This window comes from Cetorhinus maximus, chromosome 4 (genome assembly GCF_964194155.1).
Source record: "Cetorhinus maximus chromosome 4, sCetMax3.hap1.1, whole genome shotgun sequence".
Classification (NCBI taxonomy): Eukaryota; Metazoa; Chordata; class Chondrichthyes; order Lamniformes; family Cetorhinidae; genus Cetorhinus; species Cetorhinus maximus.
In genome coordinates, this window is record NC_135882.1 from 71,113,255 (window position 1) to 71,141,220 (window position 27,966).

Sequence of the window (27,966 nt, forward strand, 5' to 3'; positions counted from 1 at the left end):
ATTGGGCCGGGTGAAGTAGTCAGGCCGAGTCAGTGGGATACTCGGATGGTAGTCAGGTCAGATCAGGGGGGTAGTCGGGATGTCAGGGGAGGTTAGTCAGGTCAGGGTGGCGGTCAGGTCCAGTTGGGGGAGTAGTCAGGCGGTCAGGAGTTAGTCAAGTTGGGTCGGGGGCAGTGAGGTGGTCAGAGGAATAGTCAGGTTAGGTCGAGAAGGTAGTCGGGTCGGTCAGGGTGGGGTAGTCAGGTCTGGTCGGGGGTTAGTTGGGTCTTGAGGGGGGAGGGGTTGGTCATGTCTAGTCCGGGGGTGTTCGGCTGGTTGGGGGGTGTTCGGCTGGTTGGGGGGTAGTCGGGTCCAGTTGGGGGAGGGGGGTAGTCAGGTGGTTCGGGAGTAGTTGGGTCAGATTGGGGTGGGTGGGGGGGGTAGACTGGTGGTCCAGGGGATAGTTGGGTCAGGTCTGGGGGGAAAGTTGAGTGGGCTGGGTTTAGTCAAGGGGATCATGGGGTTGATGGCGGGGGAGCGGTCAGTTGTGGAGTTACCCAGGAATTAGACCAGGTTTTAATCTGTCCAACATTTCCTGGGTAACTATCCAGGTGAGTACAGCAGATCTATCCCAAGTCTCCGATTCTAGTACAGTTGGAGACATTCGTGGAGGGTCCCGAGGAGCAGGGGAATTGCCCATCAGGAGTTTAGACTTCCTGGGCAATTCCCACATTGGTCAGTGTGTCAGGACCTCCACAGGGTCCTGAGGCGCATCTTCAGTCGAACGTCCAGTCTCCGACAATCCAGAAACCGGAAGATTTGGGCCTGTGTGTCTTACGGAATAGCAGGTTTCTTAAATAAAGCTTTTAGCACCATGTGAAGCTTTAATAGCTAGACTGCCTCAGTTATTCAGAGTGGAGATGATGAAATTATCATTTGCTATAATTACTGCTTTCTACAAGCACATCCTTTAGCTTATCTAACTGATCCTCAGATTTTAACAGTAACCAAGGTGCAAACCTATGCATACCCATATGGATAATCAATGAACAGCTTTTCTCAGTAATACTATACCATATCCATGCACAGAACCTGTGCTAAACTGCTTTCTATTCTCACCTGTATATCAAAAAGTAGCAACATTTTGCAGTATTATGCTGTTTTTCTTCATAAATACAGTGCCTTGTGTTGATATAATAATTTTTGCATTTCTACAAGAGCTAACTCGGTGAAAGTTAAAAGCAGTACAATGATAATATTAAGTGTTTTGTAAGGTGATATCTTTTAAGACAAAACTTTCAGTGATAATAATGGGTATAGTAACGAAAATATGTTCTGCAAAGTTCCTTCAGCTGACTAGTAACTCTGTAGAGGAATCCTAATGTTGCGCTGCTAACATATTCTGCAAACCTAACCAATCATTTGAACCAGTATAAGTAGTTTGAAGTTACTCGTGGAAAGCACTGATTGTTGCTACAGACTCCTCCGTAACTGGGTGGGCAGGCTGAGCATGGTACTCCGACTTTATATGGTGCTTCCCCAATCCAGTTTCCCCTAAAAAAAATCAAAATATGCTATGAGGTTGTGATAGTGCTTTAGCAATGAAGTTAAATAGAATGCTTTAAGGATACATAGCTTAATAAATGAACATTTGTTTTTGGACGGGGTTTTATCTTCTGGAGATACACTTCAGGAAACCATGAGCAGAGGCACCTATTGGGAATCCCACTGATGAGATGGAATTCATTGCCCTCCTGTGAGGCGGGTTTGGAGGCCGGGGTGGGGGGCCTTTAATCAGACAGGACTATGCCGGGTGGGTACAGTGCTGCCTTCCCACCTCTGCCCCGTTTATGTCTGGAGTAGGAAGGCTCATGGACAGCCTTCCCACCCCACTGCCAACTGAGGCCCTTAAGTGGACAACTAATGTCCATTTAAGGGCCTCATCCCAACGCTGCTGGTATTCAACCCTGTACAAAGGCCTGCTAGGTTTGCTAATGGCTGCCAGGGTGGAGCACTGTCCTTCGTTGTCAGGCATTCAGTGCTTGACAACGAGGGATCTGGCATCAGGAACCCCCTCCTAAAAGCCACCCCATTGCTTTTGCTGACGGCCCCCCTCCCACGAGCCCCATCCACCCTCACTCACTTGTGGCCATGGTCTTTGCTGATCCTAGGCCTTTGTAGGGTGCGTTGCTGGTACCCACACAGGAAACCCAAAGAAGTCATTACTTCCCTGTACACTCTGTATGTTTAACATGCAGCTTCATTAAAATATTTAAAGTGCCAGCTTGCCTCCCAGGAGTGTGTTAGAACATAAGAACATAAGAAATAGAAGCAGGAGTAGGCCATTTGCCCCACCATTCAATAAGATCATGGCTGATCTGCCCCAGGTCTCAACTCCTCTTTTGTGCCAGCTCCTCATAACCCTCAACTCTCTAATATTTCAACAATCTACCTACCTCCTCTTTAGATACTTTCAGCAGTCTAGCCTCCATGACTCTCTGGGGTAGAGAATTCCAGACATTCACTATTCTCTGAGAGAAGAAATTCCGTCCTATCTCAGTTTTAAATGAGTGTCCCCTTATTCTGTAACTATGTTCCCTAGTTTGAGAGTCCCCCACTGTTGGAAACATTTTCTCAACATCTATCCTGTCAAGCCCCCTCAGAATCTTGTACGTTTTCAATAAGATCACCCGTCATTCTTCTAAACTCTAATGGATAAAGGCCTCACCTGTTTAGCTGTTCTTGATAAGTCAACCCCTTCATCCCAGGAATCAGCCCAGTGAATCTCTTTTGAACTTCCTCCAATGCCAGTATATCCTTTCTTAAATACAGGGACCAAAACTATACACAGCACTCCAGGTGCAGCCTCACCAACATTCTATACAGTTGTAACAAGACTTCCCTATTTTTAAACTCCAACCCCCTAGCAAAACAGGCCAATATTCCATTTGCCTTCTTAATTACTTGCTGCACCTGCATGCTAACCTTTTGTGTTTCATGCACAGGAACACCCAGATCCCTCTGTGCTGCACATTTTTGGAGTCTCTCCACTTAAATAATAGTCTGCCTTTTAATTCTTCCTACCAAAGTGCATGACCTCACACTTTCCTACATTAAGCTCCATCTGGCAAGTTTTCGCCCACTCACTCAACCTATCTATATCCCCTTGCAGATTCCTTATGTCCTCATCACAACATGCCCTCCCATCTATTTTTGTATTGCCAGCAAATTTGGATACATTACACTCTGCCCCCTCCCTCAAGTCATTAGTATAGATAGTAAATAATTGAGGCATTGGAATGATCCTTGTGGCACTCCACTAGTTACGTCTTTCCAACTTAAAAAGACCCATTAATCCCGACTCTCTGTCTTCTGTGTGTTAACCAACCATCAGTCCATGCTAATACATTACCCCCAATACCGTGAGCTCCTATCTTGTGCAATAATCTTTTATGTGGCACCTTATTGAAACCTTCTGGAAATCCAAATACATTACATCTACTGGTTCCCCTTTATCAACTCTGCTTGTTACATCCTCAAAGAGTTCTAGCAAATTTGTCAAACATGATTTCCCTTTCACAAAACCATGATGACTCTGTTTGATTGTGTTAAGCTTTTCTAAGTGTCCTGCTATTTCTCCCTTAATAATGCACTCTAGCATTTTCCCAATGACAGATGTTAGGCTGACTGGCCTGTAGTTTCCTGCTTTTTGTCTCCCTCCCTTCTTGAACAGGGGTGTCACATTAGCAGTTTTCCAATCCACTGGGACCCTCCCGGAATCCAGTGAGTTCTGGAATATTTCAACCAATGCCTCTACTATCTCTGCAGCCACTTCCTTTAAAACCCTTGAATGCAGGCCATCAGGTCCTGGCAACTTGTCTGCCTTTAGTCCCATTAGTTTGTCAAATACTTTGTCCCTCATGATAGAGACTGTTGCAAGATCTTTCCTCCAATTAGCTTCTTGCTCATCTGATTTCTTTGGAATGTTTATCGTGTCCTTTACCGTGAAGACCGATGCAAAATATTGGTTTAAATTATCTGCCATTTCCCTGTTCCCCATTATAAATTCTCCAGTCGCATCCTCCAAGGGTCCCACACTCACTTTAGCTACTCTCTTTCTTTTTATTTACCCATAGAAGCTCTTGCTGCTTGTTTTTATATTTCTTGCCAATTTACTTTCATAATCAATTTTCTCCCTCTTTATTAGCTTTTTAGTCATTCGCTGCTGGTTCCTAAAAAATTCCCAATCCTCTGGCCTACCACTAGTCTTTGCCACTTTGTATGCCTTAGTTTTTGATTGAATACTCTCCTTGACCACCTTTGTTAACCATGGGTGGTCCTACTTTTTGACTGGGATAATTTTTGCTGAGCATTATGAAATATCTGCTTAAATGTCTGCCATTGCTCATCCACTGACCTCCCCTTAATCTATTTTCCCAGCCCGCTTTAGACAACTCTTTCTTCATACCTCTGTAATTTACTTTATTTAAGTTGCGGACACTGGTTTGAGACCCGAGTTGCTTGCCCTCAAACTGAATTTGAAATTCTACCATGTTGTGATCACTACCCCCTAGAGGATCCTTAACTATGATATCTCTTATTAATCCTACTCCATTACACATTATTAGATCTGAAATAGCCTGTTCCCAATTAGGTTCTGCAACATATTACTCTAAGAAACAATCCCTGATACACATCCCTGGTCACGTGTTCCCTCTACCGCCATCACCCCCCACACCATCGTGTCATCTTCATTAAAACCGGAAGTGGGGTGAGGTTGGAGGTGGGTTGGGGTCAGGATTCAGACTTTAACCTCCTACCTGGCCCAAGCCCGCATGTTTTGGGATTAAAGCTCGCCCTCCCCATAATGTGTTTTGGAGGCATTTTATTTAGGAACCCATTTTCTCCAAATGAGAGGAGAGGCACTACTTACATCAAAGTCCCCGCAGTTGGTGAGTAAGAGCAAAGTGAATGAAAACTAACATTTTGTACTTTAGCCTTCAGACTAATTAAGCTATAGTAGCAACATATGGCTGAGCAGGGATCATTCAAACATATAAATTTAGAACAGGATAGGAAGTGCAAATACAGAATGGTAATGTTTTGCCTTCACCACATGGGCACTAATCAGGTAAAGTGAGCTTCCCACCAGTTTTAGAGCCTGTCCAGTTCTCATTTCTCCACCAGGTTGCTCTCCATGGAGTGAGAATGAAACTTACCCCAGAATGCAAATTGCTAGCTAATATCAACCAAATGATAAAAATCTGAATACCTCTACAGTTTACAATTGCAGGCCAAATTAAGAAGTAATGCAAGTATTGGAAACAAATCTGTACACCTACTTTGGAGAATAGTTGCATACGAGGTAAATAGCACGTCGCCACGTTGACCCCCAGACATGCATATTGTGGCAGGTATGGATTGCACAGCCTATTCGGTTGGATGTTGCCCAAACCATCTAAAGAATAACAGAATTATACTCAGTTATTATACAGTATTGTTTGATGAAACCTTGTATTAAAAATAAGGCAGAAGAAATACTATAAAGATTTGTACCTGAGTGTAGTGTGTGCATACTGGTCCATAACATTTCAGGGGACACCTGGGGTTACAATCACGAGGATATGGAAAACTATAGCTCTTCACTTCATCATACCAAGGTTTTACTAGTTGTAGAATATTTCGATAACTACACAAAATAATAAACATTATCAAACTGTTAGATATGTGCTTCAAAGGCAGCAAGGTAGTAATTAAAGAAACATTTCCATTTATATAGCATCTTATTATATCCACTTGAGTATAACATACAGCATAAATCCCTTTGGAGTCAAGTGCCTGTTGCTATATAGAACAAAATTCCACAATAAGCAATTAGATGAATGAGCAGTTAAATTTGTTTTGATTGTTTTGGTTGAAAGAGATGTTGATCAGGAAACATCCCGCTCTTCTTCAAATAGTCTCCTGGCATCGTTAATATCTATTTGAACTATTGGGACAGGCCCTGGTTTAACAATTCAACTATAAGTGTTGTACCTCTGATAATACAGTACTCACTAAATACCTCACTTATAGTCCTTTGGTAGTACAAAGTTGAATATTGCTGAAAAAAAAGACACACTGTCAAAGTTTTTTGTCTTACACTCATCAGGACTACTGTGTCCAGTATTAGTCTCCTTATTTAGGAAAGATGTGAAAGTGTTGGAAGCAGTTCAGAGAAGGTTTACTAAGCTAATACCAGGAATGGGTGGGTTGTCTTATGAGGAAAAGTTGGGCAGGCTAGGCTTGTATCCACTAGAGTTTAGAAGAGTAAGACGTGACTTAATCGAAACCTTTAAGATCCTGAGGGGTCTTGACAGGGTGGATGTGGAGAGGATGTTTCCTCTTGTGGGAGAATGTAGAACTAGGGTTCACAGTTTTAAAATAAGGGGGTGCTCATTTAAGACAGAGATGAGGAGAATTTTTTTCTCTCAGAGGGTCATGAGTCTTTGGAACTCTCTTCCTCAAAAGGCAGTGGAAGCAGGATCTTTGAATATTTTTAAGGCAGAGCAAGATAGATTCTTGATTAACAAGGGGGTGAAAGGTTATCGGGGGGGTAGGCAGGATTTTACAATGTGATCAGCTATGATCTTATTGAATGACAGAGTAGGCTTGAAGGGCCGAATGGCCTACTCCAACTCCTAGTTCATATGTTCGTATGTATGTAGGAGAGTACACCCTTTACAATTTGTATTCTTGCGAACTGTCCTGATGAGTGCAAGGCAAAAAGCTTCAATAACATGTCTCTTTTTTCAGCAGTACTCAAATACTGCACTGTAGTGTCAGTTTAAAACTTTGAGCCAGGCTTCAATCTACAACTTCTGACTTGGGTAAGAGAATGACCTATTGAACTGAGCTGACAATTGGGAAATTAGACTGCAGGTCATCCATTATAAATATTAATTTCATTAAAGCAGTGCCCCATGCTTTGTTTATTAATCGGCTCTCCATGTGCCCAATGCTAATCAATTTGAAAGTAGTTCCAGATGATATTTTTCCCACTGCAAATATAGAAGATATATTAAATGTGAATTATTATTATCTTGGCAATGTTTGCTTTTGGACGTATTTGCATGGTGCAGCCACAAAAATACATGCAAACCTAAAGCAACTGGATCCCATTTTTTTCCCTTCCTTTGTAAAAGATCACATCATACCAGTGTGAGCTGGTGTCAGAGATAATGGTGGCATAAGAACATAAGAAATAGGAGCAGGATAGGCCATTCAGCCCTTCAAGCCCGCTCTGCCATTCAATGAGATCATGGCTGATCTTCAACGCCATTTTCCTGCATTATTCCTATATCCCTTGACGTGTTTAATATGTAGAATCTATGCATTTTAGTGTTGAACATACTCAACAACTGAACCTCCAGAGCCCTCTGGGGCAGAGAATTCCAAAGATTCATCACTCTCTGCTCCTCATCTGAGTCCTAAATGGCCTGTTCCTTATTCTGAGACTGTGTCCCCTGGTTCTAGGTCCTCCAGCAGGCCCTCCAGCTAAGGGAAACATCCTTCCTGCACTTACCCTGTTGAGTCCTGTAAGGATTTTGTATGTTTGAATGAGATCACCTCTTATTCTTCTAAACTCCAAAGAATAAAGGCCCAGTCTATTTAATCTTTCCTCATATGACAATTCCTTCATCCCAGGAATTAGTTTGGTGAACCTTTGTTGCACTCCCTCTCTGGCAAGTACATCTTTCCTTAGGTAAGGAGACCAAAACTGCACACAATACTCCAGGTGCGGTCTCACCAAGGCTCTATATAATTGCAATAACAAATCCTTCCTCCTATACTCAAACCCTCTTGTAATAAAAGCCAACATACAATCTGCCTTCTTAATTGCTTGCTGTGCCTGCATGTTAGCTTTCAGTGACTCATGAACAAGGACTCCCGGGGCCTTTGAACATCAACACTTCCCAGCCTCTCATCATTTAAGAAATACTCTGTATTTCTGTTTTTCCTACCAAAGTGGATAACCTCACACATTGTATTCCATCTGCCAAATTTTTGCCCACTCACTTAGCCTCTCCAAATCCCCTTGAAGCGTCTTTGCATCCCCCTCACAACTCACACTTCCACCTAGTTTTTTGTCATCAGCGAACTTGGAAATATTACATTTAATCCTCACATCCAAATCATTGATATAGATTGTGAATAGCTGGAGCTCAAGGACTGATCCTTGTGGTACCCCACTAGTCATGGCCTGCCAACCTAAAAATGACCCATTTATTCCTGCTCTGTTTTCTGTCCTTTAACCAGTTCCCAATTCTTGCCACTATATTCCCCCTAAATCGCATGTGCTCTAATTTTGTTTACTAAGCTGGAACCTGATCAAAAGCTTTATGAAAATCTAAAGTTCTGATATAGGAATACATGGGCTATAATTTTAAACCTTTTTCCTACTCTTATGGTACTGTTTTCTGCTGGCATACAGCTCCATGTGTGCCAACCATCTTCTAGTACCTCGGCCCAAGTGGTCATCTTTCAGATGAGATCCTAGACCATGTTAGGAAGCCATTCAGTCATAGAGAAGATCAAGTCTGATCCTGTTACCATATGTTGCATACATACACACCAGCTCACCAGCAGCTGTCACTGGAGATCTGTCACTGAGATCTGGGGCAGGATTTTCCCTGCAAGCTTCAGGAGTTTCCACTAGGCTTAACTGGGGGTCAGAAGCCTGCACTGTATGGGAAACAGTCACTTTTTGTGATTTTTCCTGAATTGACTAATTAGTGGTTAGAAGACCGGCTCTCCATCCAAATAAGGAGGCCAGGAGGGCTCTCAAAGCTGGAGGGCCAATTGGAGACCCTCCAGATTGGAAGCTGTCACAGGATGGCATGGCATGGCAGGTAAGTGAAAGAGAGGATGTCCAATGATGGAGGTGCCCTCTCTCCAATTTCTTTAAATCTTAAATATAAAAAGGCCTTAAGCAGGCCACCCCTGTGGAGGACAAACCCCTCTGCAGGGCAGGCTGTGGCTGTGCCCAGGGTGGGCTTCTAAGCCTGCATGAAGCTCTGGTTCACCGGTCTGCTGCAGGTCCACTTGTAGACAGCTGCTCTTTTCCCTACTTCCTGCTGGGACCTGGAGGCTGACTGCAAAATCCCAGTCGGCTTTCAAGAATAGGCCTTAAGTGCCCATTAACTATTTGAACTGGCTACCCGCTAGTTGTGGGCACAAGCCCTGCTGCTACCCCATCCCGCTTTGGGAAAATGGCCTGGGAGTGGAGTGGAGCCAGGGAACTGGCACTCTGGCTAGTCAGCAGCGCAAAATTCCACACTCATCTGCCTCCATGCTAAGCTGCACTGAGGCCTAAAAGCTCAGCCCCAGAACTCAGAGCCCTGGCTGTTTTTTCCCCTCTCTCATCCAGGGGCCCTGAGCCCAATTGTGGAGTCCCTACTACCTTCTTGGCCTAGATCAACAAATGCATTGCAGAATGTGAATGAAAAACATTTTGCTCTATATGGCTCAGGATCCAGGAGGGAGTTAAATGAATTTGCATACAAAAAGGAAAAACAAGCTTTCAATTCAAGTTCCAAGAGGAACAACTTAAAAAGCAAACATTCACCGTCCAGAGCGAACTGATAGATTTTGCCCAAGAAATCGCAGTAAATACGAGGGTCCATGGTCCCAGATACACATAGCAGCCCAAGACTCAGCAGACTTTGCCAGGTTGTCATCCCATACCTGTATTAACACAAAAGAAAATAATTCACTTCACATTATAAACCTAAAAATGAATGCCATGATTTTTCCATCAATATGACATACAATTCCCTTCTGCTGAAATAGTTTTTATGTTTAATATTTTATTTTCTGTTCTAATTTCGAATGAAGAATCACACTCATATGCAAGAATAAGTTTCCTCATTTTGATAAACATCTTTGAAATTATGATAACTTTCCACTGGCTGCTGCATTTTGTGATGAAGGAAGATTGGGGAACATTTCGTTTAGGCCTGTTTTCATCTCGGGTGTCAGGATGTGCAATCGCCCTGCGCCTGGTCCAGTTGAGGTGGGCAGCATCCAAATTTTGTGCTCACTCATCATCTAAATTATTTCAGTTTGCAGCCCAAGAGATGGAAAAGAGGAGAGATGCAATGTTTTCACAGGGGGCCAAGTGGCCCTCGAGGCAAACAGTGAGAAGGCTGGCCACCAAAGGCAAATCCTAGAAGCTGGCCCTAAGGTTCTGTCTGCAGTGTTGCAAAAATTGCAATGACCTGACAATGTTTGTCAAGGTCAAGGAATATATCTTCACATGACATCCCTTCCACCAACCTCTCATGCTGTTCAATCTACCACTCAGCCATCACTCGCCCATCGGCAATTGCTAACAATCAGCACCCGAGCGTGACATTCAGAAACTCCACCTCACCTTTGCATATGTACCAATACTCACACCAGCCTCACACTCACCTCTCGTTGCCTCCACATACTTCTAGCTAATCAACTGTGGTAGGCACATTGCAAACTCTTTCTCTTTTGCAGGACAAGGTGATGCATAACAGGAAGAAGCAGACTAGAACCAGAGGGAGACAGGGTCATCCCTAGAGGGGTGTGGGGCCCGGGATAGATCACACTGTGTGGGCCGTCGTAACATTTTTAGACAAGTTTCCTCTGATGGCTGGGCCCCTGAGCGTGTGTGTGAAAAGGGGCATCAACAGGGTCCCAGCGACCAAGCACTCGGTTACAAGCACATACTGCGCTGTTGACTGTGATAACTGTGTTGCGCATAAAACTAACTACACCTTGCTTCCAAGGCTGAACATAATTGTTAGCTCTCCTGTTGTTAGGGAAAAATTCATGATCTCTATGTGATTCCATTATAACATTTTTACTAGTACACCCCACATCCCAACTGGAGAAAGCTTTAAGGTCAGAATTTTCCTGTCCCTCAAGCTGGCGGGATCTTCTGGTGCCGCCGATGTGAATGGAGATTTCACTGGCTCGCCGGCCTCGCCATGGAGGTGGGGGCTGGTAAATTCCAGCCTAAACATTGGAGTGAGGACATTCACTACGTTCAACTTTTTAAAAAAGAATTACAAACACGATGCAATAAATAATACGACTTTTAAAACAGAAGACTGTCCATCTTCCGATGTTAAACAAATGTTAGTTGCAAATGCGTACTGGAAGAAAATTAAAATAAGAAGCAGAGGGTTTCAATTGCCCCAGAGCCGAAGATAAACACAGCAAGTATGCTATGTGCTCTATGTCCACTTTAAAGATGTTAACTAGTTTGGAATAGTTCACTTGCCCCTCTGCGGTGAATGAGAGTTGGAATAAAAGTCACTCTACTGCTGCCGCCAGTACCACTCTCTTGAAAATCCAAAACATTAGCAAAACTCCTCCAAATAAATTAACACAGCCCTTCAAATAACTTTGCACCAACAAAAGTAAGTCAAAAGCATCTCACCTGAAAGTTGGTCATTTAAATAATGCTATAGTGGAGGGGAGTGGGCCATGTGGTAATCCCTGAATGCATGCTCAGCTGGGAGTGCTTAAGAGAGGAGATTGATTGTGCCTGCATGGTCCAAAATGGTAAACCACCACCAAATCAGCATTAGAGGCTGTTTGATGTCAGGATCCTCCCACTTGGCATGTTTTTAACTCAAGCACGCTGTCAATCAAGGCACAGAGGTGGCTGGAAGCGATTTGCTGCCATCATTTCACTTCAGGGTTTCCAGAGTGCTGGCACCAGCGGTATTACAGAGCTCAATTTCATGTCCGATTTCTTTTGGTTGTTATTCCTGGTTACATCATTCTAATCATAAAGAGCATCTTAGGAATTCGCTAATAATAACAAACATAGGAAACCTTCCTACAGTGTTTATTGCCTCACAAACACATGATGGCTGGACAAAATTTTCCTCCAATATGCCTGATTTTCAAATAACAACAAGAATTTGTGTTTATATAGCACCTTTAACATAGTAAAGCATCCAAAAGCGCTTCACAGCAGTGTTACAAAGCAAACTTTGACACCAAGCCACATTAGGAGGTATTAGGACTGATGACCAAAAGCTTGGTTAAAGAGATGGATTTAAAAGGAGTGTCTTAAAGGAAAAAGAGGCAGATAGGATTAGGGAGGCAATTCCAGAGCTTAAGGCAGCTGAAGGCAAAGCCATCAATGTTGGACTGATTATAATTAGGGATGTTCAAACGACCAGAATTAGAAGAGCACAGATATCCTGGAGGGGTGTAGGACTAGAGGGGATTACAGAGATAGGGAGGGGAAAAACCATGGAGAGGTTTGAGGACAAGGAATTGAATTTAAAAATTGAAACATTGCTTAAGTGAGAGCCATTATACGTCAGCAAGCACTGAAGTGATGGGTGAATGAGACTTGGTGTGAGTCAGGATATGGCAGGAGGATTTTGGAATGACCTCATGTTTATAGAGGATCAAACATGGGAGATGGGCCAGGAGTTCATTAGAATAGCCAAGTCTCGAGGTAAGAAATGCATAGATGAGGCACATATATACAAATTTTAGACTAATATCTAATGTACCTTTCTATACTGTCCATGATGAAGACCCATATTCACACTGAGGATACATTCCATTATGTTGTGTGGCACTACCACAGTGCAAAATGGGATAGGTTCAGAACAGATATAATAGCTCAAAACTGGGCACCCATCAGCAGCAGCAGAATTGTACACAACCACAATCTGTAATCTCATGGCCCGGCATATCCCCACTCTACCATTACCATCAAGCCAGGGGATCAACCCTGGCTCAATGAAGAGTCCAGGAGGGCATGCCAGGAGCAGCACCGGGCATACCTAAAAATGAGGTGTCAACGTGGTGAGGCCACAGCACGGGACTACTTGCATTCCAAACAGTGGATTAGGCATGCGATAGGCAGAGCTAAGCAATCCCACAACTAACAGATCAGCTCAAAGCTCTGCAGTCCTGCCACAAACAGTCGTGGATGGTGGTGGGCAATTAAACAACTCACTGGAGGAAGAGGCTCCACAAATATCTCCATCCTCAATAAAGGGGTAGGCTAGCGCATCAGTGCAAAAAACAAAGCTGAAGCATTTGCAAACATCTTCAGCCAGGAGTGCCGAGTGGATGATCCATCTCGGCCTCCACCGGAGGTGCACAGCAATACAGATGCCAGACTTCAGCTAATTCTATTCACTCTGCGTGACACCAAGAAACAACTGAAGGCACTGCAAATACAATGGGCCCTGACAACATACTGAAGACTTGTGCTCTGGAACTAACTGCACCCCTAGCTAAGCTGTTCCAGTACAGCTACAACACTGACGTCTACCCAACAATGTGGAAAATTGTCCAGGTATGTCCTGTCCAAAAAGCAGGACAAATCCAACCCAGCCATTAACCGCCCTATCAGCCTACTCTCAATCATCAGCAAAGTGATGGACGGTGTCATTGAAAGTGCTATCAAGTGGTGCTTACACAGCAAGAACCTGCTCACTGATGCTCAGTTTGGGTTCCACCAGGGCTACTCAGTTCCTGCCCTCATTGCAGCCTTGGTTGAAACATGGACAACAGAGGTGAACTCAAGAAGGAATAAAAGCAAAAATAGAAGCAAAACACTGTGGATTCTGGAGATCTTAAATAAAAACAGAAAGTGCTGGAAAATCTCAGCATGTCTGGCAGCATCAGTGGAAAGAGAAACAGAGTTAATGTTTCAAGTCCAATATGATTCTTCTTTGGAACTCCGTCCTTCTTTGTCAGTTTGGAAGAAGAGTCATATTGGACTCAAAACATTAACTCTGTTTCTCTCTCCACAGATGCTGCCAGATCTGCTGAGTTTTTCCAGCACTTTACATTTTTTAATCAAGAGGGGAGGTGAGTGTGTCTGCCCTTGACATCAAGGCAGCATTTGACAAAGTGTGGCATCAGGGAACATTAGCAAAACTGGAATCAATGGGAATCAGGGGGAAAACTCTCCGCTGGTTGGAGTCATACCTAGCACAAAGGAAGATGGTTGTGGTTGTTGGAGGTCAATCATCTCAGCTCCAGGACATCACTGCAGGAGTTCCTCAGGGAAGCGTCCTGGCCCAACCATCTTCAGCTGCTTCATCAATGACCTTCCTTCCATCATAAGGTCAGAAGTGGGGATGTTCGCTGATGATTGCACCATGTTCAGCACCATTCATAACTCCTCACACACTGATGCAGTCTGTGTCCATATGCAGCAAGACCTGGACAGTATTCAGCTTAGGCTGATAGGTGGCAAGTAACATTTGTGCTACACAAGTGCCAGGCAATGACCATCTCCAAAAAGAGAGAATCTAACCATCTCCCCTTGACATTTAATGGAATTACCATCGCTGAATCCCCCACTATCAACATCTTGGGGGTTACCATTGACCAGAAATTGAACTGGACCAACCATATGAATACTGTGGCTACAAGAGCAGGTCAGAGGCTGGGAATTCTGAGGTGAGTGACTCACGTACGCTCTTGCCAAAGCCTGTCCACCATCTACAAAGCACAAATCAGGACTGTGATAGAATACCACTTGCCTGGATGAATGCGGCTCCAACAACACAAGAAGCTCGACATGTCCAGGAAAAAGAAGCCCACTTGATCAGCATGCCATCCACCACCTTAAATACTCACTCCCTCTGCCAGCAACACACAGCGGCAGCAGTGTGTATTATATACAAGACGCACTGCAACAAATTATCAAGGTTCCTTCGACAGCATCTTCCAAACCCCCAACTTCTACCACCTCAAAGGGTGAGGGCAGCAGATGCATAGGAACAACACCATCTACAGGTTTCCCTGCAGGCCACACGTTATCCTGACTTGGAGCTATACCATCGTTCCTTCGCTGTCACTGGTTGAAAACCTGGAACTCCCTCCCTAACAGTACTGTGGTTTAACTGTACCACATGGGCTGCAGCGGTTCAAGAAAGCGGCTCACCTCCATCTTCTCAAGGGCAATTAAGGATGGGCAACGAAAGCTGGGCTTGTCAGTGATAGCTACACCCCATGAAAGAATAAAAAAAATTGATGCATTTTGTATAATTGTAAAAATAGTAAAATTGATACATATATCATGTATTCGAGAATCCGATGAACATTTTTCTTATGGAGAATAACATTTCGAGTTCTTTGCACTTAACCTATTAGATTTCTATGTAATGCTATAGATGGCACTTTATTAGAATTCCCTAGGTGAAAAATTTGCTTGCATAGAAGACTTATATTGATTCCCTAGGGGCAGATAGCACTGCTGTCCATTACCTGTGCAGCCCACTGCTCCCCTGTCCTCTCACTGTTAATATGCCTATAGAAGACCTTTGGATTCCCTCTTATGTTAGTATCTTATGTTGAGATCTAGAACATACAACTTGAAAGGGTGCTGGAAATAGATTCCTTAGGAACTTTTAAAAGACAACTGAACGTGTACTTGAAGAGGACTAATTTTCAGAGTTATAGGGGAAAAAACTGAGTTCTAAATCGGATGGTTCCTCCAAGAGCTGGCATGGGTGTGAATGGCCAAATGGCCTCTTTCGGCAATGCAAAATTCTATGGTTCCAGGCAATACACTTGCGAACATAGCCACAGGGGGAACTCGTGTTTTTCCTTACTGAACCAGGCTTGAATCATTTGAATTTGGGCAAGGGAAATGAGCAAACTAGATTCATCCAAACACCATTCAATGGTAATGGAAAAGTCTGACATCCTACTCACAGCCTCAAATTTACGGTGCCAGAAGTGAGTGGCTAAAAAAAGATGATGGGTGGAATCCAAAGGAGGGTGTGTTAAATCTGTTTGCCAATGTTGATTTGGCCATAGAGTATTCCTATGAGTCAGAAGAAAACCCTGGAAAGTTCACAACTACACCAGTAATTGTACACTTGGCCTCAAAGGCTTTTGTCAGACCATGGATTAGAAACACATTGTATTCCTGAAGATTTGTTCCTTGTCAGTCAGTCATCTGAGAGCCACACTTTCACCCCCTCAAAAATCTTGGATTTGGAAAAACTAATACCTTACCTCACAGTGCTGCTGTGGGGGTCCTTCAAAAATACACCTTATTTGTTGTCATAACCAAAGCAAATGTTTCTTGTGTTACAAACTGGAACATACGTACCTGACCGTTAACTGCCATACCTCCAACTGAGGCTCAAAGTTATAAAAGTTCATTCACTACTTGGATTGGTAGCCAATGCTGTTCTCAAAATTACATTTTGAATTTTCAAACACATTCACACTTAATGCTTGTTTAATGTTTGCCTACACATCACTTGAGGTTTTGGCCTAACTAGGAAAGGTGGCCCACATCCTGAAGTCCCTTTTCTTATAGTCGCCCTTCTTGGTCTACTGCCTGTGGTGTATACTGATGTATAAAGACATATTCATGAAGGCAATTCACAGAAAAAACAGATACACAGATCCCTTTGAATGCTCAAAATCAGTGTTCAGCCAAGTGCGAGAACCTGGACCAACTTTTCTATGCAATAGAGAAGCTCACGAACAACCCGCATTCACAAAATCTTATAGTCTTTGCTGCAAAATTATACAAAATCTATTAAGAAATATAACTTTGCTCCTGAAAAAGCTTAATAATTGGGCAGTACTTCCACCGTCTGCCTGAAATGTTGGTGTAAAATTGGGCAGATGTTGAAGTAGGTGATGGTCCAACACTACATGCTTCCATCCCATTTCCTACCACTTGCTAATTGGTATAACAATTGCCAGAGGGTAACGAAAACTGAATGAGGGTGAATTTCTGACGGGATTCTTTTAAATGTATATCTCAACTTCAGTGAGTCACAGAAACCCCACTGGGAAATTTAAGCCCTTTGTTTCTATTTCTATTGATCTTCCCTGTGTTAGGATCTCTCTCTCTCTCTTTCTCTCTCTCTCTCTCTCTGTGCCATTTACATCTTCAAACAGTTATCTTTCTCTCCTCCTCCTTCCCAGCAAAATACTTTATTATTCAACAAGATATCTCTCTCCCTGTTCTTGAACCGGCCCTCTTCCCTTCCTCTCCCTAATCCAGTCTCTTCCCTCTTTCCCAACCAGTGAAGAAGACCATTCAAGTTATCCTTAGTAGCATCTAATAGGGTTTCTCTCAACATTTCTCCTTTGCAACAGGGCCTTTCTTTATCTTTAATGGGTGTGAGGTGCAAAAAACAGGAATGTCTTCTGCCTCTTTCTCACAACAAGTTCCCTTTTGTCTCTACTTCTACACAGCATGGTCTTTCATCCAGAAGAGTCTCTCTCCTCCATTCCACCCTGCATCTGCTTCCAGCTCTTGCTTAGCAAGGTCTCCCTTCTTCCCCTCACCAGGTCCTCCCTCTTCTCATCAAAGCTTGCTTTTGTTTTTTCCCCCTTCAGAAAGCAATCTCTCCTTCTGTCTGTCAACCGGTCCCGCCCACAGCAGGAATTGTCACGGGCAGGACAGAAAATTTGGCAGACCAGCCAAAAGCCCGTTGACTTCTAGCGGGAATTTCTGGTCCCGCAGAGGGCAGGAATGGAAAATCCCAGCCAACTTTAGCTCTCCGTCTCCAACCACCCACCCCTCCCCATGCACATCCTTAACAGATTATCTCTTTCTCTTTTAACCATTTGGCAACATCTCCCAATTTCTCTTTAATCACCCTCAGCGGGGCCATTTGCCTCCCTTTAAAATCTCAACAAAAGAAAAAACACATGTGCCTTTAAGCCTGAAACTCATATTTTAACCATTAAGCAATTTAAGTATGAGGAATTATCTGAGCCCTTTCACCAAATTATTTTCAAAAGCATCATTAAACTTTACATTCTGAATCTGGCAGTAAATATTTGTAATGGAACTGAATCCTAAATACGTCAATCTACTTCATAAAGGCTCTAATTACATTTTAGGGAATAATCCTGAAAATTGACTAAATTGGAACAATGCAAGTTTAAAAGAATGCTTCCCTGGAATTTCTTTTACACACATTTTTATTTTCTTGATTGCATCAGATTTGGGAGTCAGCCACACAGCTGTGCTGCAGACAACAGCCATGGGGTAAACGCATGTGTATAGGTCAATTCAGGTCATGTTGGGTTCAGAAGGGTAAAGAAATTGAGGCTAGGCAACCCAGGAACACACTGAATGATTGCGGTCAGGAAGGTGTTGAGACACAGGTCAGATATAGACCTTGGGTTGGATAGAGTGAAACTGCAAACATGGTAATAGAGCACACTGGGAGCTCTCTGGGTGGGCTATTATGTTTTTAAAGGCAAATTCGAGTAGATAGTTGTATGGTGAAGTTGGAGTTTGTGAAGAATATGCTGCTGAGGAGCAAGACATAGCAATGCTTGTGAGACCTGGAGATCGGTGCTCAGTGTCAATATTTTGTGATTTTTTGTTATTCCTGTAATTCTTCACACCAAGGAAAAGTAGAGAAAGAATGGAGTGTCTGAGAGGAAAAGAAGCAGATATTTTGTGTACAATCTTACGATTTTATACTTCCACTGGGAAACTTTGCTCTCCGTCAATGGAAATTGTAAACTTAGAACCACAGGACTATAGCAGTGAAGGAAGCCATTTGGTCCATTGTGTTTGTGTCATCTCCCCTTTCATCACACTAAACCCTGCTCTCTTCGGCTTCTCATTATCCTCTTCTATTCTTATGTTGGCTGTAATTATGTTGACCTTTATTTTTCCAGGTTTTCTTACTTATTTTGATATTCCTTCCTCATTCTTGCATAGTTTTTTCTTTCTCTTCTTGTAATATTGTCTGACATTTTATTTTAACAGCCTTCGATTTCAATTTCAAAATCTCTATTTATCCTGCTCTCTCTCTAAACTCTTTTAAACCTGAAATCTCTCCATTCCCTATCATACCAGTGGTAAATCCTCCCTCACTGCTCCAATTACCATTTCCATAAGGACATTGATGCCATTTCTGTTCAAGTGAAGAAATGACCCTTCAGTATAGCCTTTCCCTTTTTCACAATTGACCCAATGCCCTAAGACTTTGAAAGCTTGCCTCCTGCAACAGCCCAGCAGCCTCACACATTGGTCTTCTTAAACTTCATCTCCTTAACCTGTCCAGTACATGGTGCAGGAAGCAAGTTGGAGTTTACTACCCTTGTGGTCTTGTTTTTGATCTAGCACCCAACTCTTCAAACTCCACATCCAAGACCTCAAATGTTCTACATTATGAGTACTAACATAGACTGTGAATTCAGCTGCTTTGTATGCCAAAGGGTTTTTCCACTTCTCCTGTGATATTTTTCACCCAGGCACCAGGGTGATAAGATACCATTCAGGTTCCTGATCACGAGTGTAGGAAAGTCTGTCTATAGTCCAAGTATAGAATCCTTCACTGTTACCATTCTCTTATTTTTGTAACCTATATGCCTCACACTCCCTTGGTTAGACCATTACTACACTGTATCACAGTGCTGCTCAGAACTACCATTTTCTCAGTCACTGTCCACCTCTTGTCCAACATTATATAATTATTAGTCAGTTTGAGTAGCTAAGGAGTCCTCGGCACCCATGAGCTTTGTCTTTTTCTGCCGCCTCTGCAGATGGTTTTCTGTTGATCTACACTACTCCTTTCTCCCTCTATCTTTTAGATGGCCATAGAGTACAATACAAAAGCTCCTCTGCCTCTCTGATACTGCAAAGAATGAAGAATTGCTGTTTGAGAACAAAGACCCTCTACTGCAGAGAATCAATTTTCCTGCACTCAGTGTAAATGTACTTCCACTGAATACGCTAAGCACTGTCCAGAATTTGTATCACACCCATTGCACAGGTTGGTGGTTGGAGCATGGCAAATTGGTCCACTGGCCTTGTTAGCATTGCACCAGTGAGCTGAGGGCACCATCCATGGCCCACAGAGGCAGCTTGCCTGTTACAGGTGGTAGCAAGGTCATCCAGTTTGGAGGTCAGTCTAAGATGGAACTGAGAGGAACACTCCTGCATCTCTTGGTTCCATATTAAAGGTAAATTTTAAAAAACATTTAATGTGGTCCCTTTGAGGGCTGCTGGTTTGACTGTCAAGTGCCTGAAGAAACAGGCCACTGTTTCACAGACACAGTGCATGCTGCAGCCATTCAGTTCAGTTTGCAAAGAGACCTGAACAGCAGCAACAACAATTATATGTATTTAGCACCTCTAGCGTAATTAATATCCACAGGCATTTCACAGGAGCATACTAAAAGAAAATAAGACAACAGGCCACATAAGGAAATATTGGCCAAGATATTCCAATGCCAATAGTGGTAAATGTTGAAACATTCGCCGCAGTTACGCACAAGGTCCTTTCGGAGGTCCTGACATGCACACATGCACATTAATTGCCCAGAACGATTAAACTTCCGATGGGCAGATGTATGCTGTTCAGACCCCTCTGAAAATGTCTCCAACTCTGACCTCAGTGTTGAAGACTTGGGCCTGTTGTACAATACTTACCTGGATACTTACCCTAGCATTGTCCTGCAGTGGAGAAATTTGAAAGCAAGAATGAGAATTTTGAAATCAACATATTGCTTGACTGGGAGCCAATGTAGGTCAATGAGCACAGGGGTGATGGGTAAACGAAACTTGGTGTGAGCTAGAACATATCTGCAGAGTTTAGGTTGACCACAAGTTTATGAAGGGTGGACTGTGAGAATAGCCAGGAGTGCTTTGGAATGGTCAAGTCTAGATGTAACAAAGGTATCAATGAGCGTTTCAGCAACAGATGAGCTGAGCTAGGGGTGGAGTCAGATGTTTCAATATTGGAAATAGGCTGTCCTAGGGAAGGCATGAATATGAGGTTGGAAGCTCACTATGAGGGTAAATATGACGCCAAGGTTACGGACAATCGGGTTTAGTCTCAGGCTGTTGCCAGTGAGAAGGATGAAGTCAGTAGCTGGGGAACAAAGTTTGGAGCGTGGACCTCATAAAATGGTTTCAGTCTTTCCTCTATTTAATTGGAGGAAATTTCTGCTCATCCAATAATAGATGTCGGATAAGCAGCCTGATAATTTAGCAACAGTCGAGGAGTCGAGACAGAGGCTGTGTTGAGGTAGAATTGGTTGTCATCAGCAGAAATGTGAAAATTAACACTGTGCATTTAGATGATGCCACAGCAGGCAGAGTGTAGGTGTGAGAAAGGAGGGATCCAAGCATGGATCCCTGGGGACACCAGAGGTAATAGTGTGGCAGCAGGAAGAGAAACTATGGCAAATGATGCTCTGGCCATGATTAGACTGCTAAAAATAGAACTAGGTGAGTGTTGTTGCACCCAGCAGGCCTATACTGGAGAGGCAGTGAAGTGAGATGATGTCAACCATGTCAACAGATGCAGACAGGTCAAGAAGAATGAAGTGGGTAAAAGCAAAATACAGTGGGAGCTGGAAATCTGAAATAAAAACAGAAAATGCTGGAAAAGCTCAGCAGGTCTGGCAGCATCTGTGGAGAGATAAACAGAGTTAAAGTTTCGAGTCCGTATGACTTCTTCAGAGCTAAAAAGAAGTAGAAATATGATGGATTTTATGCTGTTTAAGAAGGAGTGGAGCAGGTGGAGCAAAATATAAGGTAAGGTTTAGGTGGGAGCTAAGGAGAGTTTGACAAGGATGTCATGCACACAGGACAAAAGGAGTATTAATGGTAGTGTTAAAGACTAAAGAAGGTGCTGATAGTGGCATTGAGGTAAGATAGCAGAATGTGTTAATAGCAGAACAAGTGTCAGCACTTTGGAAAGCACAACATAAAAGCAAGTGTCAGGTAGCCCTGTTGTGTATGTGTGTGGGGGGTGATGGTGGTGTGGTTGGGGAGAAAGGATAAAAAAAATGTAAAAAGTGAATAAATAAAAACAAAAAAAAAATGGAAATCTAAAAGGGGGTAAAGATGGAGGAGAGTTCATGGTCTGAAGTTGTTGAACTCAATGTTATAATCAGAAGGCTGTAAAGTGCCTAAGTGGAAGATGAGGTGCTGTTCCTTTAGTTTGCATTGGGCTTCACTGGAACATTGCAGCAGGCCAAGGATGGACATGTGGGCATGGGAGCAAGATGGTGAGTTGAAATGGCAAGTGACAGGAAGGTCTGGGTCATGCTTGTGAACTGAGTAAAGGTGTTCCACAAAGCGGTCACCCAGTCGGCATTTAGACTTCACAATGTCGAGGAGACTGCATTGGGAGCAGCGAATACAGTAGACCAAATTGCAGGAGGTGCAAGTGAAGCGCTGCTTCACCTGAAAGGAGGTTTGGGGCCTTTAACGGTGAGGAGGGAGGAGGTAAAGAGGCAAGTGTTGCACCTTCTGCAATTGCATGGAAAGGTGCTGTGGGAAGGGGATGAGGTGTTTGGGGTGATGGAGGAGTGGGACGAGGTGTCACGAGGGAACAGTCCCTACAGAATACTGACAGGGAGGGGTGGGGTAAGGGTGGTGAGGGGAGGATGCGTTTGGTGGTGGCATCATGTTGGAGTTTTTGGAAATGGCGGAGGATGATCTGTTCAATGCGGAGACTGGTGGGGTGAAAAGTGAGGATAAGGGGGACCCTATCATGGTTCTGGGAGGGAGGGGAAGGGCTGGGGGCAGAGATGCAGGAGATGAGTCAGACACAGTTAAGGGCCCTGTCAACCACAGTTGGGGGAACCGTCAGTTAAGGAAAAAGGAAGACATGTCAGAAGTGCTGTTTTAGAAGAGAGCATCATCGGAACAGATGTGACGGAGGCAGAGGAACTGGAAGAATGGGATGGAGTCCTTACAGGAAGCAGGGTGCAAGGAGCTGCAGTCGAGGTAGCTTTGGGAGTCGGTGAGCTTGTAATGAATATTGGTAGACAATCTATCACCAAAAATGGAGACAGGGATGTCAAGGAAGGGAAGGGAAGGGAAGTGTCGGAAAGGGACCATGTGATGGTGAGAGAAGGGTGGAAATTGGAAGCAAAATTGATAAATTTTTCCAGGTCCAGACGAAAGCCTGAAGCAGCACCGATACAGTCATCGATGTACCACAAAAAGAGTTGTGGGAGGGGGCCTGAGTAGGGCTGGAACAAGGAGTTCCTGGAAATTTGGGAGGCAACAACACATTCAAGGACTTCAGAGAGGAAGGGGAAGTTGGAGCTGGAACAACAGTATTTGAGGACAGTGGGGTCAAGGATTTTTTTTTGTGGAAAGCGGGACAACAGCTGAAGAGAGAGAACTGTTAACAATAGCAACCACATAGAAACCGCAGAACCGGGGGCGGTTGGTGTGGGGGCGGTGGGTGGTGGAAGTTGAAAGAGGGCTTAGGCCTCATATATACACATGTAATGGACCTAGTTTCAGGCATGTATTCTGGATATATGCCGAACAGCTGCAACCAATGTTTCAGGCACTGTACCACAACATTGAAATGAGCACATTCATGCCACCCACTGTAAAAGAGGTGCATTGGCATCGATTGGTAAGCTTGTGTTTGTGATTTTACTATTTTGGCAAATGATTCACAAATACTAATATAACTCTCTCAAATCATTCAAATTTCAATTTACGCATTCGTGCATAAACCTATGTAAACATTATGTTAACACTCAGAACGCAGACATTGTAGCTATGAAAATAAAAATTATCATTGAAGTGAACAGAAATCTTTGGTTAGATGGGCAAACCAACTTATAACTTGGTTTTAATAATGAAGATCTAATAATCATCATCCTGCATGATAGGGGTCAGTGTTTATTGATAATGCAGAATTAGCTATTTGAATCTCTGTAATTCAATAGTTATTGCTTTCGTTGCATCTGATGTTTTGTCCTTTCTGTTTCTCTCCTTGTTTCTGTGACCTTTTCTACTCAGTCACCTCTAAAGTCTGTTTTTGCTACCCTGTGTAAACATTTGAATCGCTGCTAGAAATGGTTATAAATGATGCTGATGAAAGGCTGACATCCTTTTTACCATCTGTTTGTTGGTGGTCTGTAATTTGCTAAAGCTGCAAGCCAGCTGCTGTTGAATGGTCATCATTGGCAATGTCACGGGACTTAGAAACCTTCAACCAATCCAATCAAACCAAGTAATATGCATTTCACAGTTACTACTTTCAGTGCTCATTGTACATAACATTTCCAATTGGCCTGTTTTCAACTGACATACGTAGTTCTGTTATTTGCAGACTATAGGCTGATAATTACCATTGGTAATATGAGCATAGAACATTTCTCTGTACACAATTTTAACCTGTTTACTTTAAGTGAGTTAATATCTCAATTAAAATTGTGGGCAGGGAAATCTCAATTAACATTCATCCACCAATAGCACCAACAGTTATTTATAACTTTATATTACTAACTATGGAAAGAACAAGTCTGTTCCAATAAGCAAACTTTGAAAAACCAGTGCTGAATGTAGTTTAAAAAAACAAAATAAAATATAGAATTTGCATTCTCTTTAAAAATACACCTGTCTTGGAAGAGATCTTATAGCACATTGCGTAGTGGCCCTACCAGAAGCTCTGGGTTCAAGTCCCATCCCAGGATATGATGGCCAAAGAAGATGCATTCATAATGTGGCCAAACAGATTGATTATCATCCTGCAAATCCTTCTGATATGCCTACGGCAGATGGTAAGAGTAGGAGAGTTTCCTGGTCAGCCAAAACTGTGTGGTAGCTGCAGCACAATAGCCTTCCCATGTTAAAAAACTCCACATGCAAGCTCTTGCCATGGTATTCTGTGACAGCATCCTCCTTGCTCTGAGGGACCGCTAGAGGGAGATCCGTTCTGGACACATTTAACTGCATTGTGCTCTGAAACCGTGTGTAAGAAAATCCCAGTGTTATAAAAACCCACCTCAATCTACATTAAAAAATGTTTAAAAATTAAACACCTACCTGTAATGATTAATTCAGGTGAATTCTCAACAACCTCTTTGTCCTTTATTTTCTAAAGAAACATCATTAATGTTGACAGTACTAGAATGTGAAAGTAAAGCACTGGACTAACTCCAAGGAATTTGGCTGACCTAAAGACATCAACCCACAATGTTCATTCCAGAATCTTAAAATGATTGGAGGGAAGGCAGGGAAAAGCAAGAGAGACCGTTAAACAGAAACAGAGAGAGACAAAGGCACAGACACAGACACAATGACCCCGAACTTTCTCCATATTTTCAACATTTATGCTTTTATTATGCTAAAAATAATTGTAAGGAAACTTGCATTTAGTATATTATGCCACTGCATATTATATTATTAATCTGCTTGGCTCAAGTTTCCATGATCTTTTTGGTAACTATAACAATCTGCCCACAGAAATCCGATGGGAATCATTTGCATAGAAGCAACATTCGCCTGGTAATGCTACGCCCAGGAATGTCCTACTTTTATGCCATTCCTGGAAGGCTGAGTTCTTTGATGCCACATCTGCAGAGGAGACACTCCCCACACATATAGTTGTAATGCCAGTGACGTCATTGCCAGCGACGTTCCAGACAGTTGCCTGGATCAAAGATGGCACAGACCAAACTCAGCCAAAAAAAAATTACAGCTTGAACTCGAAACTGCAAACAATGCTATATCCCCTTCTCTTAAAACAAACACTAGTTTTTTTTTTTAAAATGAAGGTAATATTTAAGCATATTGAGTATTTGATAATTATTGCATGAGATTATGACAGATCCTGAGATAACCGTTTCAAGATGTGACTGTAATTCTCCAAAAAGCAGTGCTTTTCTGATCTGATAGGAGCCTGGAGTCTTCTGGTGATTTAAACGGACAGTGTAGTTCTTTATATCTAACCTGTGCAGTATCTTTCCTGGGGAGTGTGTGATGAGACAATGTACAGGGCAGTTTCTTCTATATCTAACTAGTGCTGCAAGTGCAGGAGAGGATCAGCGAGGGCTCAGGAGAGGGGCAGCGAGTAAGAGGTGACGAGGGCTCAGGCCAGCAGTGGACCGAACAGCACAGGCGCTAACCAGTACTGGCACCAGCTGAAAGACGCATACCATTGATGTCAGTGGTGGGAGAAACCAAGCAAGTACTGGTGGACACAGCTTGCACAACTGTTCCTGGCACCTGCTCGGTCACCGTCAGGAGTTACAGTGTTTCTGAAATTCATTAGTTGCCTCAAGTCCCCTCATCCAGGTGGAAGTGCAGAGTTTGACAGCTTTGAAGATTCCTCAAATTTTGCTTTCTGAATTCTGGCTTCACAGACTTTTCAAACTGAAGCTCCCATCCTCCATGCACCTCCCCAGCACGCACACACATGTAAGCACACACGCACACGCAGGTAACACAATGTGTGCTGCAGTGTTGCACCCCAAGCCACCCCATATACTCAGAGTAATTCTGGAGAATTTATGACATTCCCCATGGATATATGACTCTATGCCATCCTTAATGGTAGAAGAACAGCAGTCTGTGGAGGCAATAAGGCAACATGACAGAAGATGTTGGTGCTGAGCTACATCCCTCCAGGCAGCAAGGCTGATATTCCTAGATGGCTTGCTGTCTGTCCCACCTAGTATGTCCCTCCTGTTTTCCACCTCTTCCAACAGTATTCTAAAGAGAAAAAAAAATCAGGCCTCTTTAGGGAGATGGTGTAATGTTGTGATGTCCTGCTCTCTTGTTTCTAGAAACACAGGGACATAGGAACAGGAGGAGGCCATTTAGCTCCTCGAGCCTGTTCCAGCATTCAGTGAGATTATAGCTAACCTGTGGACTAACTACAAAGGCAGGTGGTATCTTTGCTCATGTTCCTTAATACCTTTAGATAACAAAAATCTATCAATCCTAGATTTAAAATTTGCAATTGATTTAGCACCAAATGCCATTTGAGGAAGAGACTTCAAAACATCGATCATTCTTTTTGTAAAAGAAGTGTTTCCTAACTTCTTTCCTGAAAGGTCACGCTCTAATTTTTAGATCAGCGCCAGGCACTGTCGATGAAACTGGGATGAAAGTGGATGAAATGTAAGGAAACAATATGCTTAAATTCAGTGGGCTGCCACGTCTGATCTGAGCTTTCAGTACCACTGGTGGAGGAAATGCGGCCGGCGACAGCCCTGCCCGCATGGAGGGCAGTCCCAACAGAGGAGATCTGCCGAGCCCTGACACGACTGACCCAAGCCATCCAGTTGAATCCTCCGGGCGGACTGCGCGGACCCCACCCGTTTACCTCTTAACGGTTTCACGCCCTCTTGAACTCTCTCTTCAAAGTTCATGGACTGCAGCGGTTCAAGAAGGCAGCCCACCTCCACCTTCTCAAGGACAACAAATGCTGGCCTAGCCAGTAATGCCCACATCCCATGAATAAATTTTTAAAAAATCACTACAGCCTTCCCTTCCTCTCCCCAAATCTTTACAGAGGCCCTGCCATTTCTGTACTCAAGTTTCCTAGAACCTAAACTGGTCACTACACTTTTCGGACTTTTTTTTCCCAAACTTGCATCACCTCGTATGCGAACATGCAACAACAGCAATGTAAATTAACTTATCCAGAACACCCGCAAGCAAACCCATCTTCTGGTAAATGGTGTAACTTCCTCATGTGACAACATGAGACAAACATCAAGACGATTTATGGCCCATGAAAATGGGAGAAACACACAGGCACCAATATTGTTGGATCAGTGGGTTCTTGACGAATTGATGGTCAATGGACTAGGGTACTATTCTCCCACTTCTAGAATGATTTGACTCTAGCACCAAAAGATCAAATAAAAGCCTGATCTCTGAAATCTATAAGAGTTGTATTTTTTTTATTCATTCATGGGATTTGGGCTTCGGTGGCTAGGCCAGAATTTATTGCCCATCCCTAGTTGACCTTCAGAAGGTGGTGATGAGCTGCCTTCTTGAACCGCTGCAGTTCCTGTGTTGTAAGTACACCCACAGTGCTGTTATGGAGAGAGTTCCAGAATTTTTACCCAGCGATAGTGAAGGCATGACGATATATTTCCATGTCAGGATGGTGAGTGGCTTGGAGGGGAACTTCCAGGTGGTGATGCGCCCATGTATATGCTGCCCTTGTCTTTCTAGATGTTAGTGGTCATGGGTTTGGAAGGTGC

The 27,966-nt window shown here is 43.3% G+C and overlaps 1 protein-coding gene across 1 annotated transcript in view; it reads right to left on the reverse strand.

Moving 5' to 3' along the window:
- Positions 1 to 436: 436 nt before the first annotated feature.
- Positions 437 to 27,966, reverse strand: part of LOC144679677 (peptidase inhibitor 15-like) — a 30,934-nt gene continuing 3,404 nt past the window's right edge. The window contains exons 3-6 of the mRNA XM_078540282.1: positions 9,587 to 9,705; positions 5,536 to 5,668; positions 5,322 to 5,437; positions 437 to 1,533 (exon numbers count right to left, since the gene is read on the reverse strand). Of these exons, the coding sequence (XP_078396408.1) occupies positions 1,398 to 1,533; positions 5,322 to 5,437; positions 5,536 to 5,668; positions 9,587 to 9,705 (504 nt within the window). The 3' untranslated portion in view covers positions 437 to 1,397. The remainder of the gene's footprint in view (positions 1,534 to 5,321; positions 5,438 to 5,535; positions 5,669 to 9,586; positions 9,706 to 27,966) is intronic.